At 41.2% G+C, this 18073-nt stretch overlaps 1 protein-coding gene across 1 annotated transcript in view; it reads right to left on the reverse strand.

The window, feature by feature from the left end:
- Positions 1 to 17630, reverse strand: part of pcdh1a (protocadherin 1a) — a 115592-nt gene extending 97962 nt beyond the window's left edge. The window contains exons 1-3 of the mRNA XM_074672610.1: positions 16951 to 17630; positions 7793 to 8607; positions 4765 to 6951 (exon numbers count right to left, since the gene is read on the reverse strand). Coding sequence (XP_074528711.1) covers positions 4765 to 6951; positions 7793 to 8587 — 2982 coding nt within the window. The 5' untranslated portion in view covers positions 8588 to 8607; positions 16951 to 17630. The remainder of the gene's footprint in view (positions 1 to 4764; positions 6952 to 7792; positions 8608 to 16950) is intronic.
- Between the last annotated feature and the right edge of the window lie 443 nt (positions 17631 to 18073).

Raw genomic sequence — 18073 nt, forward strand, 5'->3', positions numbered from 1 at the left:
CTCGTCGGCTAGTCTGATGTGAAATTTCTGTTTAATTGACCAGAACAGCCTTTCCAAATTTAGGAATACTGCTCCACTTCAAAGGACAAATATATTCTGGGGCCAACTCAAACTCAGGGGGATGATTCTTTTTTCAAAATATGTGTAAAAATAACCATAATATGGAGCTTATATTATCTTGCCACTAAAAATATTTATCCTTCATTTTATCTAAGTTGTTTTTTAGTTCACAGAGCTTCCCTTCAGTTGCCCTTGTAGCACATACAAACAAAAACCTTTGCTCTCAGCAGCTTGACGTCCCTCTGCACTGTATGATGGCTTCATCAGCTGTATATTTCATAAATTTGTCCCAAACCCTCAACACACATTTTGAATTATTTCCCATCAGTGCTGCTATTCTCACAGCAGCAAGTAAGCAGCGTGAAGAGCAGCATTGCCGTTAATGAGAGTGTATCAAAACGATCAAAACCAACATGGTACCAAACAGCATCAACACAAACAGATGCTCTTAAAAGTGTTTGACACAGCAGCATTACAAGGTCTATTTTACAGAGGATATGTCACAACTCAACCAATACATGTACAGGGAGGACTAATGAGCGGATCTCTGTCTTTCTATGTGTGTGTGTGTATGTGTGTGTTGCTCTGATGAGCCTGTGGGGACCATGCTCTCTCTGCTCAGGGCACATACATATGGGAAGGGCTAAATGTTAAAGGGTTCAATAAATATCTATAGCAGGCTGCAGACCGCCTACAGTCAGTGTGTGGAAACATGTAAATCCATGTTTACCCATCATGCCTCTTTAATGGGTGATTTCCAATCTTGTTTAGTTTGTTTTGCATAAACATATAAATGATACTTGCTCATAAATGTTGTCAATGTATTTAGGAGGCGTGACGGTATTTCACGCAGCTAAAGTGTTGGTTATATTATTTATGTTACTTTAGGACAGCCTGTCTGCAGAGCTTAAACAGTGCCTTAACATTTGCCATTCAAAAAAAAAAGTATAAATAAGGATTGAATTCTCAAAAAGTTTAGGGTTGAAGATGGGACTTGATAATCATGGTGTGATGGCAGAAAAGTCTGAGATTTTGATTGTTAGTGATGTTATATCATATTATATTAAATTATATTAATATATATTAATTTATGTTTACACACACACACTCACATACATATATATACACACACAAGTTTTACTTCATTACGCTCCTTTATAAAAATGTAAAAGAATTTAGATTGGTGATTTAACAATTTGTTTTTGTTTACTTCTTACATTGTTTGCAAATTGCAAAGTTTCTATGTTCTAACTTCAGTTGGATGATTTTTTCTTTCCCATAATTTTCTTTTATATTTTTCAAAATAAACATTTTCAATCAATCAATCAATCAATCAATCAATCAATCAATCAATCAATCAATTATGTGTTTATCTGAAGTCATGGCCATTTGTGACAATACTATTACACCCCCATACACGGAAGCATTTATTTTTCTGGTTTTTAGGCTTCAAAATGTTTTACTTCAAGTTTATTAGACTGACTAGTGCACTTTAAAATATGGCACATTTTTCTCTCAAAACCACACACCTAATATACTATCTATACAACACTTTGATGACTGCTGTCAAAATAGAGGGTGAAGTTAAAGAGGCAGACAGTTAATAATGCAGTTAATAATGTGTATATGACACACCCTGGCCACCCCTACTTATGTCAGTGTCCTAATTGTACCACCTCAGTCTAAAGGTCTGGACATGTCCCTGCATAGCAGCCAACAGTAAAAAGCATGGAAGCCATCGAAGCCAACAGGCTGTCAGGTTTGTTTAACAAAAGCTGCAAGAAAATTCCTCTCCTTATTTTGACTAATGACAGGAAAAATACCCAAACTTCAACTATAATCCTAAAGAGGCGTAGAAAGGTGACTTCTGTGGTAGCTGTAGAAGGATTAATCGTCAGCTGTGCAGAATATGCATGTGTGAATTCACAGTGCTCGCTCTAAAACGTCTGGTTCTAGCTCTTTTGATTGTCAACATGGTCTGAACACAGAGTCCAAGGACATTATAAAATGCTAAACAGCCTGGGAAGGCCATACATTAGACTCTCTTGGGACCTCTCATGGCCCATCTGCACTATCTCCCAGCTAATACTTTGAGAATCAATGGTCCAAGAAATAAGTCCAACACCAAAGTCAGGACTGGGGAAAAAATATCTTCATGTTTTATAAAGATCTCAATATCAATGTCTAAATGTCCACTCTGTGCTGTCAAAGCCAAAGACCTAATACAACATAATACAGAAGACATATTTCAAAAAGCACCCAGGTCAATGTTTTACACTGTTGAAAATTTGCTCATCCATTAATATACGGCTGTTCGTCATTGAAAGACTTCTGATTAAACCCTAAGGGAGTCTGGGAAAAGAATCATACTGCTGCATTTAGATATAGAGCTGAACTGTTTGTGGTTCAATCTTTCAAAAAAGGCTTACTCAGAGTCATTATCTCATCCTGTGTTCATATTCTGTTCACATATAAGCAATAACTTTCAGACATAATATCAAGAAGCTAAGTACAGACCTTGACGCCTGACCAAGTCCTCAATAAAAAGCCATTGTTGGGTGTAGTAGAGTTAATTAAACAGGGCACCAGTCTACATCTGTCGCATCACTTGGCACTTACTTTAATTATATATTTTGGTCAATCTGTTCTTCCTGATGTGAGAGGGGATGCCATACATGAGACAACATCTGCTGAGGTATGTCACATGAGTTTCAACACCTGTCAATGTTTTTACACAGTCTGTCAATCACTTGAGTCACGTCTCATACGCATTTCATATTGAGGATATGCAAACACCGTCAACGTCTGAGAGCTTACATCTGTGCTGCAGTTACAATTAACACTCTTTCACTTAGCAGCAAATGTGCACACAAGCTCAGAGATTGGCACTACACACGACTACCCAGACACACCCTGTGGCTTGCAGTCATTTCGGTCCCTTATGTTGTCCATCAAGGAGACAGTGGTGACTGTTCTCAAACGTGACTCCACCCACAAAGGCTTGTGATCACCTCAGCTGTCAACTAGCATCTGCTGAAACTACCAACCAGCCAACTGTGATAGTGGCTCTGATGATATCTCCACAGAAAATGTGTCACCTACACATGTTCAGAAGTCAGTGGCATATTTTCCATTTCTATTTTTGCTAATTTTTTGTTCTTTTTTTTTCCATGTAGCAAACTGCAAAGCCTGAGAGAGCGGCAGACTGTTTTGTATGTCTGACACCACATCTGATATGCAGAAACATCTTTAAAGCCAGTGTCAGCTCATCATGGATGATATAAATTGTATGCATTAATGTCAAATATGTCCACTAAAAAAATAATAAATTGTTTTTCTTTTTTTACATCTCCGTAGTAACATCAATACAACATTGTTAAAGCTTTTCATTGTTTGTTTGAATCACAAATACATCAGTTATCACTCAGTAAAATCAAAGGTATTGAGAAATATCAGCCATGGTAAGTTGACAACCACACATACACACTTTTGCTTGGGAAAAAATACCCCCATCTCAAAATATGCTATATATTTGTCCTGTGACACTGTTTTTATGTCACAAATATAAATATTTTTCTACGTGCAGAATAAAATCTAGGAAGATATATTTGTATAAACTATGCATTCTTAATCATAATCATATTTTTTGTTTGTTCGTTTATTATGATACAGGATGTTACACCATGTGAAGATAATAGCAAATTGCCTGATCCTTTCTGAACACACACACACACACACACACATACATACGCTTCCACGCTTGTCTAGTCCGAGACACACTCGCAGATGACACAGAAACCTAGAGACACACAAGCTTTCTATCCCCCAGACTCTACAATTTTTCCATTCATAATCCCTTCTGAGTCTATTAATATTTCTGTTTCCATGGCGATTCGAGCCTTGCCAAATGTTGTACAGATAAGAGGAGATAAGAGCATAAGGAGCAGAGAGATAAGAGCAAGTGACCTGCGGAGATCAGTGCACCAGAGGTCAGGCAGAGGAGCAGGAGTGAGTCACTGAGAAATGGACCTTCCCTGCTCAACTCCCCCGCTGGCCTGACATAAAATAAACAAATATGAAGCGCTGTCAAAGTTTTCTGGGACTGCAACACTTGAATGCAGTCTTGGGGTTAATCATTTTTTGAACATCTTGCTTTGGTGTATCCAATTTCACCCTCCAGAGAAGTTTCACAAGAGCAAATCAAATAATAAGGACGCAGTAATTGTAGGAAAAAAGTTAATCGTTATTATGTTACATGTTGTATGTTATCCCAACACCAAGTTGAAGTCCTTCATGTGGTCAAAAACTTAGGAAAACTGAAATTTTACTGTGCATTTCATCTGGTTTAAAAAAAGCCATGAGAATCAAAGTAATGAAAAATCTGCACGTTATTTCTGAAGTAGATATTTCTGGTCTAGACGATGGAGCAATGATACCAAAGTTCGGTGGTAGCAGTTCGTCAAGCTATAGTCCTATAAATAGATCATAGCACCTCCATAAAGTTTCAAAAAACAATCCAATGTAATGTTTTACTGACTACATCCTGATCATTTCTGACCTGATCTTGAATGGAAAAAAAGAGTTCACCCATGACAGTGCCTTCTTATTATCTAACTTTCCTAACCTCAAACAATCAGACTCAGCAACCATCCACTCCCCTGTCTGACCCTCTGGGCAGAAAAGGTGTTTTAAAACAGGCCTTACCTGTTTGTTGTTGTACTTGGGTTGGCTGGTCTTGTAGCTGTAATCTGAGTACTGGTCTGAGCCGGTGGAATTGTCGTCTCCCCCTGTTCCTACAAAGGTGTTGGCAGCAGGGAGGTCCTGAACAGCCTGATGCTTCTGAGAGGCTGAGGGAGACTGAGCCTGCAGCTGGATAGAGGGTAAGGGGGAGTTGGAGCGATAGTGCCTGCCTATATCAGGACTTCCTGGTGAATATGTTAAGGGCAGGTGTATCCTGGGGCTATCGTTGACTCCATCCAGATTGAACTTAAGGCTCTTTTGAAGACTGACCTCTTCCTCTTCTCCGAGCGGTTTAGGAGATTTTTGGGGTTTCCCTTTTCTCCCTCTTTTGCCTTTGGCATTCTTTGGTGCCTGTTTGGGCGCATACAAGTCCTTTGTTTCTTTCTTGCCAGCTTGGTATCCACTCTTTGTTTCTCTCTGGATGCGGTGTCGAATAAACACCACAACCAAGATCAACATGACAACACCTGCCACTCCTGCAAGGCTCCCAAACAAAATGTTACTACGCTGTGCAGCAAATCCATTATCTGGATCACCAGCTATGTCCCTGTCCAGTGGGGTGTAAAGACTGTGTCCAACTAGTGCTTCCACTAAGCTGACATTTGAAATGGTTTCATTGACATAAATATGAACCAGGGCAGTGGCATGACGTGCAGGCTTCCCCCTGTCACTGACCCTTACTACTAAGCGATGTAGTCCACCGTGTTTTCGGGTCATTTCCTTAGCCAGAGTGATCTCCCCACTGGATGGAGAGATGCGGAATAATTGGTAAGGGTTCCCACCAGCAATACTGAATACCAGCTCTGCATTGGGCCCACTGTCCAGGTCTTCAGCTTCCACTATCTCAACATGGCTATCAGGGGAAGCTAGAGGTGACAAACGTTTGTAGGAGGAATTGGAGGGCTTGGTGACCACGGGGTCGTTGTCATTTTCATCAAGCACATTGATGGTTACGCCAACATATGATGACCTAGGAGGCTCTCCTGCATCCACTGCTTTGAGACGGAAAGTGTAGCTGCTTTCTTTCTCCCTATCAAACGAGATGCTTGACAGAATGGTGCCTGTGCCATTTTGAACAACAAACTTGCCGCCGTCGGGTTCCACTGAGAGATGTACGCGAGCATTCTCACCTTTGTCGACGTCAAGAACAGTCACCATACCAACTGGACTGAGGGGAGGCATGTTTTCCAGGACTGAAAAGCTGTAGCCACTGAGCATGAACTTGGGGTCATTGTCATTGCGATCAAGGACTTTTATAACAACTGTTGCTGTTCCTTTATGAACTGGGGACCCTTTGTCTGCTGCTGTGACACGAAACTCATAGCGTTCTTTGTGCTCACGGTCAAGGGGGCTTCTGGCTCTTACTTCCCCTGTATTTGGGTCGATCTCAAACAGACCTTTGATTGATGAGTCTGCCACAATATTATACAGGAGTTCTGCATTGGTGCCACTGTCAGCATCTGAAGCTAAAACATCCAAGACCTTTTCACCTGGTTGGTTTTCTTCAGCAAAATCTACCTCAAATAGCGTCGGGGAGAATACTGGAGAGTTATCGTTCACATCAGTCACCTGAACTTTTAAAGAGTTTGTACTAGAGAGAGCTGGATTTCCAGAATCCACAGCCACAATCTCCACCCGGTAATCCCTAACCCTTTCATAGTCAAGAGGAGTAGTGGTCTGTAGGAAATATTTTCTCTTGTTGTCACTGGACGAGTCACTGGCAGGACGGAGTTGAAAGGGCACATCGCCCGCGACTACGCAAGTGACCACAGCATTCTCGCCCTCATCCTTATCAGACACTTGCACCAAAGCAACAGCCGTCCCGACTGGCATGTCCTCGGAGATGTTAGCAACTCCTTCGCTGTGTGTCACGAGGCCAATCCCACGAATCTCCACAGCTGGTGCATTGTCGTTTTGGTCAGTCACCTCAATGGTTACGAAAGCCTTGGAGCTTTTAGGTTGAGGACCCTTATCCCTTGCCACCACATAGAAAGACAAGCTATTGATTTCCTCCCTGTCCAGTGATCCTTTGACATATATGGTGCCAGTGGAGCGATCGATCCGCAAGAGTCTTGGTACTGGGTCCACAGCTTGGTGAAGGGTGTACTCAATTTCCCCATTGGGACCCATGTCGGAGTCATTTGCTCTGACCTACAATAAAAAGAAATCTGTGGTTAAAGGCGTCAATTATGTGCAACAATTTTTGGCTTCAACTAAAGGCAACCAATACAGGCTTGATTTTCTCCTATAACCATTGGTCATTTTATGAATAAATGAATCATATCAGCTGTCTGATCACTTCAAAGCAAAGCAAAGAGAACAGCTTTTTTTGCCCTTTCTCTTTGCTTTTGATGGTTGTATCAATGGCCTTTTTATTTCTCTTTCTACCCTCTCTTTCATTGCAGAAAAATGGGCTACAGAATAGGCTCACATGAAAACATATGGTAAAATATGTCCCTCATGATAGTTGTAGCTATTTCCCAGCTGTATGTGCTGAAAATACTACACAATGTATCTGGCTCCTGCACTGTTTCAATGCTATATCTGACTCTGTTTGTGCAAGTCTAACAACAAAACAAAAGTAACAAGCAGCTTAATGAATTGCACAAGCATTGTTTGTATTTCTACTGTTCTGAAAAATGAATGTGGTCTTGGTTTCAAGAGAGCTGTGTTTTAGAAATAACATTTTTCACATTCACAGCTGTAAGAGTCTGTAAATATTTTAAAGCTCAACATCAGACTAAAAATATGTATCTTTCATTTGCATACTGAGACTGAATACGCGGGATAAAAACATTATGCCATGAATATTTTTGCTAAATCAACTTGATGTACCAGATGGTAACTTTTTTTTTGATTTGTGAAAACTTAGAAAAGACGATGCATTTAAAAATTTGCTTCAAAAATCTCGATAGGTTGAGTGACTATTTTATTTTAAACAACCTCTAAAAGAAAGTAAACCACATGACATTTGAATTAAATCAAAACTTACCTGTAACACAGAGTGCCCCACTGGACTGTTCTCAGACACTTCAGCCTCATATGTAGACTTTTCAAACTTTGGAGCGTTGTCATTGGCGTCAGTGACGACCACCCTCAGCAAAGCACTGCTGTAGCGCTGAGGGTTTCCTCCATCCACCACCTTGATTGTGAGATCATACGAATCCTTTAACTCACGATCTAAGTTACCCAGGACGATGAGCTGCGGTAGCTTTCCCCCCCTGTCGTCAGCCACCTGTAAGCCAAAAAGGGTTGCAGCATCTGGTCCTGCTGTCAGGGCATAATCTGCCACACCATTCCTGTCTGAGTCCCTGTCTATGGCAAGAGGGATGGAGAACAGTGCCCCCATGATGGTGTTTTCAGGGACAGAGATGGTGAGCACATTAGCGAGGAACTGTGGAGTGTTGTCATTGATGTCCTGTACTTCAATTCGTCCTTCGATGAGTCGAGGGCTCTGGTTTTGAATCAGGTCTGTCACTGATACTTCAAACTCCAGGTAGCAGGGCTTACCCTTAGCCAGGGTTCGACAGTCCCTCAGGGTCTCCCTGTCAATGGGGACTTCTGTGGTGAAAATGTCTCCAGTCTTTCCATCCACACGAAGGTAAGGTGAACCCACTTCCAGCTTGTAGAGATGACCAGAATCTGGGAGTCCCTGATCTGCTGCCAGGCTCCCAATGAGGGTGTTTGGAGGCTGCTCCTCCTGGACCCGATACAGGATGCTGCCCTCAGCAGAGCCACAGTGCAGCACCAGGACCCAAAACAGCACTACAGGTAAACTCTGTTCCATTGGGTCATCAGAAGGTCTGCCTGAAAAATGACAAAGGATTTCAGTGTCAAAATCTAGTTTTCCTTTGAAACTCAAATGCAGAGATGTAGCTATAAAATGCCCAGTAGCTGTACCAAAATAGCCACGAATTATGTAACTGTCGCTATAAAAGGAAATCACTAGCATCAAATATGCTTTCAAATCATAGTGATACCCTTTGTCAAATGGATGAAAACGGAGATTTGGTTTTCTCTTTTATTACTTAATATTTGTAAAAAATAAAAATAAAAAAACTGTTTCTGCCAATAAGTTTCAGGCCTAGAAGCAAACTATCAATTAGACAACAAAAGAAAAAGGGAAAAATGCATTTTCATAAACTGTAACAGAATCCAAAGATGTATCTTTTCTGTCCTAGAGCTTTGATAGCTTTAATGAATGGCTCAGCTTTACATCTTCTATGTAGACATTAATATAAGAAAAAGAAATTGTGTCTTCTAAGCTTAAATATGACCCTCTTTTGGCTGAGCTATCAAATAAAAATGTAATTCAGAATCAGATTCAGCACAGCCTAAGAGACTCATTATTTTAGTATTACACTCGGGGACACTAAGAAGCAGCAACATAGCCTAAAAGTGACCTGAGGTATCAGATACATCCAGAGATGATGTCTTTACTAACCCACAAAATTTAATCTGTCGATTAAGTCGTTATGAGAGAGGCCCTTTCAGACAAACAGCTTCCAATGAGAGAACCAATGAGGTTACAAGGCTTTCTCCTCTCATGCAGATTACGCAACTCTCCAATTATCATCCCATGCAGCTTGCAACAATGCAATATTTCTACCCACGCTTCATTGCTACTGGCTAGCTCAAACACTGTAATCATTATGTTTGATTCTGAACCTTTCAACTCTGTAATTATGAACCATTATTTTAGTGTCTTCTTTGATCTGCATTCCCTCTAGCAAAAAAAAAAATGAACTCAGTTTTTTCACGCTATGATGACTTTATACTGTAATTATTTCCTCTGCATGTGTCTGTGTTGAAATCTGTTGGTAATTGAAATTGGAGCAGACATTGAGGTTAAGTATCAAGGTCCAGCGCTCTGGAAAACTTGGTGATTTTGCAACATTTCGCCACTTTTGTGCGTGTGTCTACAAACTAATCATGTGGTGCTAATTTCAATGAGTGCTTTCAATGACTGTTGTGTACAGAGCCTATTATGCTAAGTAGGTGTATAAGTGATGAACCAATCCAATACACTGATAGCTTCTGGCCCTGAATCTACCTTTTTTTTTCCTAACAGATAAGGTGTCAGCCAAATGAGGAAAAATGAGTCACGTCTCAGCAAAATTGGGACCTGAATCGTGATGCATTATAGGAGCCTCTGAATAACATTTCTGCTCTACATATGTAGTGGTAGTAATGTGTAATCTGAAAGAAAGGATTTTTGAAGGCCAGTCCCTTAAGTTTTGCAAAGGGGATTAAAAAATGGATCACAGCAATCTTAGTTTGTTTATTTGGGGAAAAGACTAAAACATACACGTGCATGAGCAAACAGTTTTACTCTAAACTCCATCAGTCGATTCTGCGTCTCCTCACATAGAACAATGTTATAGAGAGGAGCAAAGGAAATGTATATTACACTAGACAGGGAAGCACAAATATACAGAAATCCAATGAAAAATCCAATTCCTTTTGAATACATTAAAATTGGAAGTGCAGGTTATTGATGCACTAATTGCTCAGTTATCGATGTGTCCCTTTTTACATTTGCAGGGGAAGCCTTTAGTCAATGTGGCGTGAACAGCCAGCGTGCTCTCTGTGTGTTCATGTGTACAGAAAAAAAAGAGGCAGACAGGAGTAAAAACATAATCACCAGCTGCACTCTGAACACACTTTTTATGTATCTACAGCTGAACGCTGTTATTTCAAATGTAATTATGAAGTAAAGGTCGCTCCAAATCTAATGGCGCATTTATCAAATTGTGTCCCTGCTTGAATTACAAACTACTTGTAAAAAAAAAAAAAAAACACTGTTAAATTAAATATTTACTTCTGTCATTATGTAAACTGGATTTTTTTAAATACAATTAATATCAATGATGCCCTCTTGTTTGAAGTGACATCTTTAAGGACAAACAGGTCCAGATTTTAATGACAAAATGCAACGTGCCTCCTGGATAGTTGCACATGCTTTCTTTGATCTTTTGTTGAAATCAAGTTTGAGGATGTTTCTTTACAAATAAAAACCATAATTAATTTCACTGTGTTTTCTTTCTCTATAACTGTCCCCCTACCATTACAGCCACTCGCAGAATGAATAGGCGTGCTTTGATAGTGACATGATTGTTATGGTTGATGACACTCATGACTTAATGTCTTCCAGTTGGCCTCATGCCTGTCTTCCAGATGGCACCGTGCCTGACAGCCACAGCGGATCAGTGCTCTTTTTTTCTTTGTTTGCTTTTACATTAAAATTCATGTTGTTTGTGAAATACGCGTTTTGCCATCAGTCAGGGAGAATCTCTTATCGGCTGAATACTATTGACACCATGCCTTTGTGTTTTTATCTCACATTTCTCAGCTATTCCACAAATATTTCATCAAAAGCTTGGCACAGACCTATTTTTCCCTCATCTTGGAGCAATCGTAGGTGGTGGCAAAGGGGGACTTGAGCTGAGATTTTTCACCACTTGACTACTCGATCCCTTACATAAGTTCACTACCTGAGCAACAAAACGGACAAATTAGAACTGCTGATCACAAATAGGAGTGACATTTCCCCCATCTCAGCACTTTTTATCTGAAAAAAGTTGGTCATCATCTGCCATCCCAGATGGTGTGATAGACCCACAAGACTTCAAGCTGATTCAGGCAGATCGGGATACATAACTCAGCACTAAATCAAAGAGAGGAACAAGAAGTTAGTCCTTCAAGTGTGTTAAAATGTGTCTGTTGTACTACATTTCTGACCAGCCACTCTTCTATCAAATATTTAGATGCTTTTAATTTTTCAGTGCATGATTTCTTGAATTCCAGAAAATGCCAACACGAGGGAAAGATTCACAAACTATCAGTAATCGAAGCACCAGAATCTTTGAGAAAGTCAGAACCTTGCTCATGGCTATGAAAGCTAACCCAGTCTACGCAGAGGAACTGTGGGAGCACGGTCGTGTTTAACAAAGAGAATTACTGCAGGCCTTTTATTCTCATTTGTGCAGCGATTACCCTTCATTACTAAAATATCACAGAGCTACTTTGGGGTATCTGCACCACATGAAGACTGAGAACTGGCTAATGTTTGGCTGACCCCCTCTGCACTTCTACTTGTATGAGTGTTGTATAAACTGTACTTTACGCAGAGCTATTAAGGCTCTGCAAGGCCTGAAGGGTTCACACTGTAATTCCCTTAAGCACTGTATGCTGCAAAAAGCAGGCTGCACAAACACACAATTCAGCAAACACACTGAGCCAGATACTTAAGGAGGCGCTCTGAAGCAACAAATGTTCTTAAGACATATCTTTCCAAACACAATCAAGGCATCCGCTGACTTAGTGAGGAGACAACTTTAACTCTACTGGTGAAGCAGCGTTCAGCCCGTAGCCTCACGCTGTGATCATCCAATGGTCCAGATGGTTCCAGCATCGAAAAATACTGAAGGCAGCCTGCACCACAGTATGGAGGTGGACTTTCAAAGACAGTCTCAAACTGCCTGTTGGGGTTTGTTATTTGTTTAAACCCTAGTGAAGCCGTTTAAATTTGAAAAAAAATAAATGATGATGCAGCCAAGGCAGAACACAGCCCAAAAAAAGGATTTTAAGACCCTGGGATCACCACGGATAAAGCCGTCTGCATGGCCAGAGAACTGCCTGGACAGAACCCAAGTCTAAGTACATGAACAGACCCAGGGGTCAGTGTTTCATGACTCATTCTCAGTGTGGCCATCAGTCGGCAGAGTCCCCAACCTGCAGGAGAAGCTCACCCAAGCATACCCCGTCACCCTACAATGACCTCTATAGATAAGAGCCACTCGACGAGAGGAGACAAAGTGATTCTCTCCCCCGCCCACCGTGTCACCTGAGAGTCTGCTGTCACTTATGTTGAAGTTTCACTGAAATGTAGAAGTGTTGTGATTGACATTCAGGGCTGTGGAATTGTCAAACACCTTCTATGCTCTTCCTCACAACAGATGTAGAAATCTTGTGAGAAGTGAAGGGATAAATTTGTGTTTGTTTAAACCATGTTGCTTAAATAATTAAAGAAAAATAGAAGTGTTTTGTTGTTTTGGAAGCAAAATATGCTAAAGAGGACGAAGCAAAAAAAAAAGCTGCATTCACAATCAGAATATTGGAATAGTTGCAAGAACTTCAAAAGGGAAAGAAACAAGACTTCACCAGTGGATGCTGAAATAAGGGGATGTTTCTTCCCATTGTGGCTCCCTCCCCCCTTCTCTCTGATCTCTCCTTTACCTTGTGGATCTACCCCACTTCCTCCAATGCCATTTTGAATGACAGCAAAATCCCAAATTCCTCCTAGCAACCGCCTGCAATCCTCTATCCCTCCACCGCTCCCCAAAGGCTCAGTGCCAGTGCTGCTGCTGCTGCTTCTCACTAAGGAGAAGGTGAAAGACTTCACTGGCAGCTCAACATCAGTCAAACCGCAAGCTCTGATTGAGTCTCACCTGGAGCCCTCACACAGTGCACCACCCAGCTGGCTCCAACCTTCAAGAAAAGATTTTAACTTTTACACGTCTTCAATTGCTGACCCCACTGTGGCAAAGTGTTCCCAGTCTGTCTCATACCCAAGAGGAGTACAGCTTCCTGTCTTAATGAGGCCGGGCAGGCTGAACCAAGTCATGATAATGACCTCTGTAAAAGTGGAACCACACTTGTACAAAAACCAGCCAAATGCTAGACTGCACGTTAGAAGTGGACATATTTTTTTGGTCTCAAGAGCAGAGCCACTGCAGAACGCCCTTTTTATGGCCTACAGGACCCTGCAGTTTTTTTCAGTTTTAGGTTATTCTCTTATAGCAATCTCTTATAAAATAAATTTTGGTAGCTACTGAGGAATTTGGAGTAAAACACAGATAAAGCACAGTATGTTTTAGCAGCTGGTACCTCTAATTAACAAGTTGCTACCTTAGTAGTAGAAAAAAGTATCTTAAGTCAAACTAAAGTCCCTTCTGGGCTCCAAAAAACAAACTCAAGGCTACAGAAACAATCCGTGGGAACAGTCACAATGGTGATCCATCACTTTTACAAAGTCTAAGGGCCTGTTTCCACAGCCACACTTTTTTGTGCCATCACATCATCACACTGACCAGCATAATTTCTCTTACAAAAAAAAGAGGGGGGGGGGGCTTCAAACATCATCTTTGTCAGCAACACTAGTGAAAAATCTAGAGGAACAGTGGTAACACTGTTTTTTTTTTTTTAGCACACAATGTCCTCATGTAAATCTAGCATAGAGGAAACCTGTCTGCACAATTTTCATTACTTTCCTCCACCATGAGTTCTTGATAAAAAAATATGTTAAAGAAAGGCAACTTATAAGCACACAACATATATAAAAACAGACATAATGCCACTATTAAGGAAAATGAAAAGCTGTGTAACAACTGCAGCATAGCAACATTTTCATAGCGAAACATGCTCTCTAAAACTGGGATTATGGGTGCTGCCACTGGAGACAGGCCCTCGTGCAGCAAATCCTCACACTCTTTATCTCACATTTTTTGCTACATTACTTATTGCTTATAAATATTAAGCACCAAAGGAATTGTAAAATTTGTTTCAGGAATGTAAATGTAGGAGTTGAGTTTAATATATACATTTGATCCATCTCAAGTGAACTGTTTAAGACATGGTTTGATATTGTATGAATTACTGATATTTTAACTGATGAGGTGGAAAAGATGAGGTGGAAAAGATGAGGAATAAGATGAAATATCTAATTATATTTTTTAAAAAAGGAAGTAAACCGTAACTAGTTTGACATTTTTAACTGTAAAATTTTGTTACAAAGATATTTAAAGATATTTCAAAAATCCCAATAAAAGCCACAGCAGATATTTGACTCCTACCACAGAAAGTGACAATCATGAAGGCCTGTGTGGCAGCATGCATACCAGTGTTGTCATCATACATTAGGTAAAGGTATGTAAAGAATTAAGGGCACTATAATTGCTTTTCTAAGCATGTAAGGCTGTCCTGGTTACCATAGAGACAGACCCACTGAGTCAACACACTGGGTGACACTTGCTCTTTAAGTTGGCCGCTCACCAGGACCAGCAGAGATGACTCGAGCAGGGGGGGGATCAACAGAGGCATAATTGTGAATTACTGGTGTGTCAAAGGGTCAGAGCTGTGTCGGGGAAAACAAATCATTACAGAATCAGAATAAAAGACATTATTCTGTACTAATTGGTTTTAACACAGAGTCCTGTTTATCCTCAAGACTTCAGCTGGATGATTACTTTGCAGTAGCTGAAGAGGAGATTATGATGCAGATGAAAGCAGAACCTGGAATACCACCTGTTACTCGCTACAAATCAAGCTCATGAATTTCCACTAGAAGACGTTCAGTGCACTGCTTTGCCAGAGTGAAGAAAGATAACGGGTGATTTAATGATTTTCTCAACCGATGTGATTTGATGTATTGGCTGACTGTGCGCCTTTGGCTAGTATAACAGGTAAAATCCATTACCCTCTCACCAGCATGATTTATGACGGCTACTATCACGGCTTAGGTCTCCTTACAGCTGATCCACGATGGATATCACCACCAAATGTTTCTCTAGTGACCGTAAACCCTGGCCACTGGTAATGAGAAAGCATTGGCCTTTGGTTGGAAACAGCTGGAAAGGGCATGGGAGTTTCATTTGGCTATTCGTGTATGCTGCTACACACAAAAACACTAACGGAGGGGTCACTTCTGCCACACAAAATCCCATTAAATGTGCTGAGATCAAAGAGGCCACACTCACACATTGCCTGGGAGTTAAAAGGGAGAGATGAGCACGCTGACAGGTCATTTATTCTACATTCCCTGTTGGTATGCATGCGACTTAAACTAAAGTTTTGTTACTTTTACTTACAGAGAGGGAGTTTTTCCTGCTGATTTTAAAAGACCAGGCTCATTCTTGTAGGTTTAAATCAATGTTAAATTACACATTACTTAATTTCAATGCTCAGCGGGCAGAGGAGATAAAAAGACTTGAAGAAAGTTCACCCTGGAACCATAACCACTTTTAGTGATAAATTGATGCAGCTCTGATAACTGTGACTTGTTTTATCATTTTACATGAGGGTAGCTGAACTTACAGCTGTGTAAAAGGGATTGATCTACTTTTTTAGAACAAACGCATGCAGGACTATTGTATTCTGCTTTTTCTTAACTCTCTTCTTAAAAAAAATATCTGATTGATGGTGTTACTTAAATCATTACTTTCATCAGTTTTGTGTCTTACAGACACTGTCAGATAAGGGGTACAGCTAGAGTTCCAGGCCTGGGCCTGCAGTATGTGTGGGAACTTGGACCGACATCACTATGTGGAGCAGACTATTAAAATGTGCCTGGTGGTCGCTTGAGTGGCGAGAAACAACACCCTAGACTCACACTGGAGAGCAGGAGAGATTACCCGTGCGGATGCGCCTTTCAAACATTTTCCCTTTCCTCTTCCTTGGCTCCAATTAAATGTACGAATCTCTCTTTAGGGAAACTATCGATTAGTTGTGATTATATCAGGCTGCACGTCAGGATTATTTGGGATAAAAAAAACTGTTACTGGTGAGTAAACAGCTTCAAATAAAGCTTCACTTATAGAGGCAATTACGATGTTTGCAGCTCTTACAGAAGAAATGGCGAGAGAGTGATGATAGCCTCCAAATGGATCACATTCCCTGCTTCACAGAATCATAATGGTGTAATAAAACGCAATTAGCCGATCGACAGTACACATCAGATTGAAGCGTATGCGCTGGCGTTATATGTGAAGCGCAATGATATGTAGGCTTAATGACTGAATACCATCACTCACTGTGCGGAGGCTGTGGATTTCAAGTCCGCTCGGATGTGCTTTAATTGCAGTGCATCGTCTTATTAATCATGCAGTGGATCATTACAGCGGCTGACATCTCTACACTGTTACCCCCGTGTCTGATCAACCTGTAACACCGAGGCGCTGCTTTATCGGCTTTGAGATTAGAAAGTGCACCGCAGACAACTTGTTGTATAAACAGCCTATTTGCAATACGGCCTGCGTTATCCGACACCACTTCATACAAGTGAGTGATAAATACAGAAGAAAGTCTGTTCATTCCAGAGATGCCGAGCAATTCTATCAACTTTCTTGGTTATTTCTGTAATAATTGCATTACCTGATCCAGAGACTTCTCAATTCGCGCTTAACGCGTAGCCTATCCGTCCGCAGCTGATGTGTCCACCGGTGATCCCAGAGGCAGGTGTCTAACCCTCAAACCTCCGCCACAGAGCTCGCATCGAAATAACTTCAACAGCCACAAAATCCATTCACAATATTGAGAACTTTCCGCGTTCAAATGCAGGATACTCTGTCCACCGTGGTCCTGGAATCTTAAAGAACAGAAACAGATTTTCTTGTCCGTGGAAAATGAAGTTCGGAGCGGTTTGAGCAAGATTATTTTAAGACACAACAGTCTCAAGCCGTGGGGATAGCCTCCTCTGAGCCATTTCCAATCCTCAATAACTGATCCCTGCCAAGATGTGCACTCGTTGGCGCATCCCTTCGGTCCAAGTTTCTCGAGCGCTTTCCTTTGGTTTAAGTGCAGCCGAGAGCGTACTCTAAAGACGCGCAGGGTGTCTGACAAACAGCAACACTAATGTCATTTTTGTGAGGTGAGACGAGAAAGCGAAGCGGTCCTAAAACAAGGAGCTCATCTGAAGCATTTCCAGAGAGCAAGTGGTGAGACACTGTGGGCAGGTTTAGTTGCTCCCCTCTCCTCTCTTCTCCTCTTCTCTCTCCCTCTCTTTCTCTACTCATCAGAGCGTGGGAGGAGGTGGGGCTCCCATCCACCGCATACAGCACACAGCAACTTCACACTCTGCATCGCATTATGCCCGGGCTGCCTACCAGGAAATTGACTTATTCCTACAGTTTAAGGAGATCTCATCAAAGTGGGTCACCTCAACTGGGGGAAATGCACCTTACAAAATAAAAGAGTCTGCGTGGGTGCACTCCTGCCATTCGTCTCCCAGAACAATCGGTGCTCCAGCTGGTGTCAAAAGCAATAATTGCGCGAAATGTCTACATTTGGTGTAACAGGTAGCCTTCTCTGACAGTTTACTTGTTGATATGCATTCCATGTAGCAAAATGAATGGCCTAAAATGGAAGCAGGCTGGCCACAATTTATTCATTTGGCGCCACCCTCAGGCGGATATAATAAGGGACGGAAAGGAACACAGTCCTCTACATCTGCTAAGGAAATTAGCAGTATTGACTGTTAACATTGCTTGATGTAGGA

This window comes from Halichoeres trimaculatus, unplaced genomic scaffold (genome assembly GCF_033239565.1).
Source record: "Halichoeres trimaculatus isolate MK-OKI-2021-1 unplaced genomic scaffold, fHalTri1.1 fHalTri1_scaffold_6, whole genome shotgun sequence".
Lineage (NCBI taxonomy): Eukaryota > Metazoa > Chordata > Actinopteri > Labriformes > Labridae > Halichoeres > Halichoeres trimaculatus.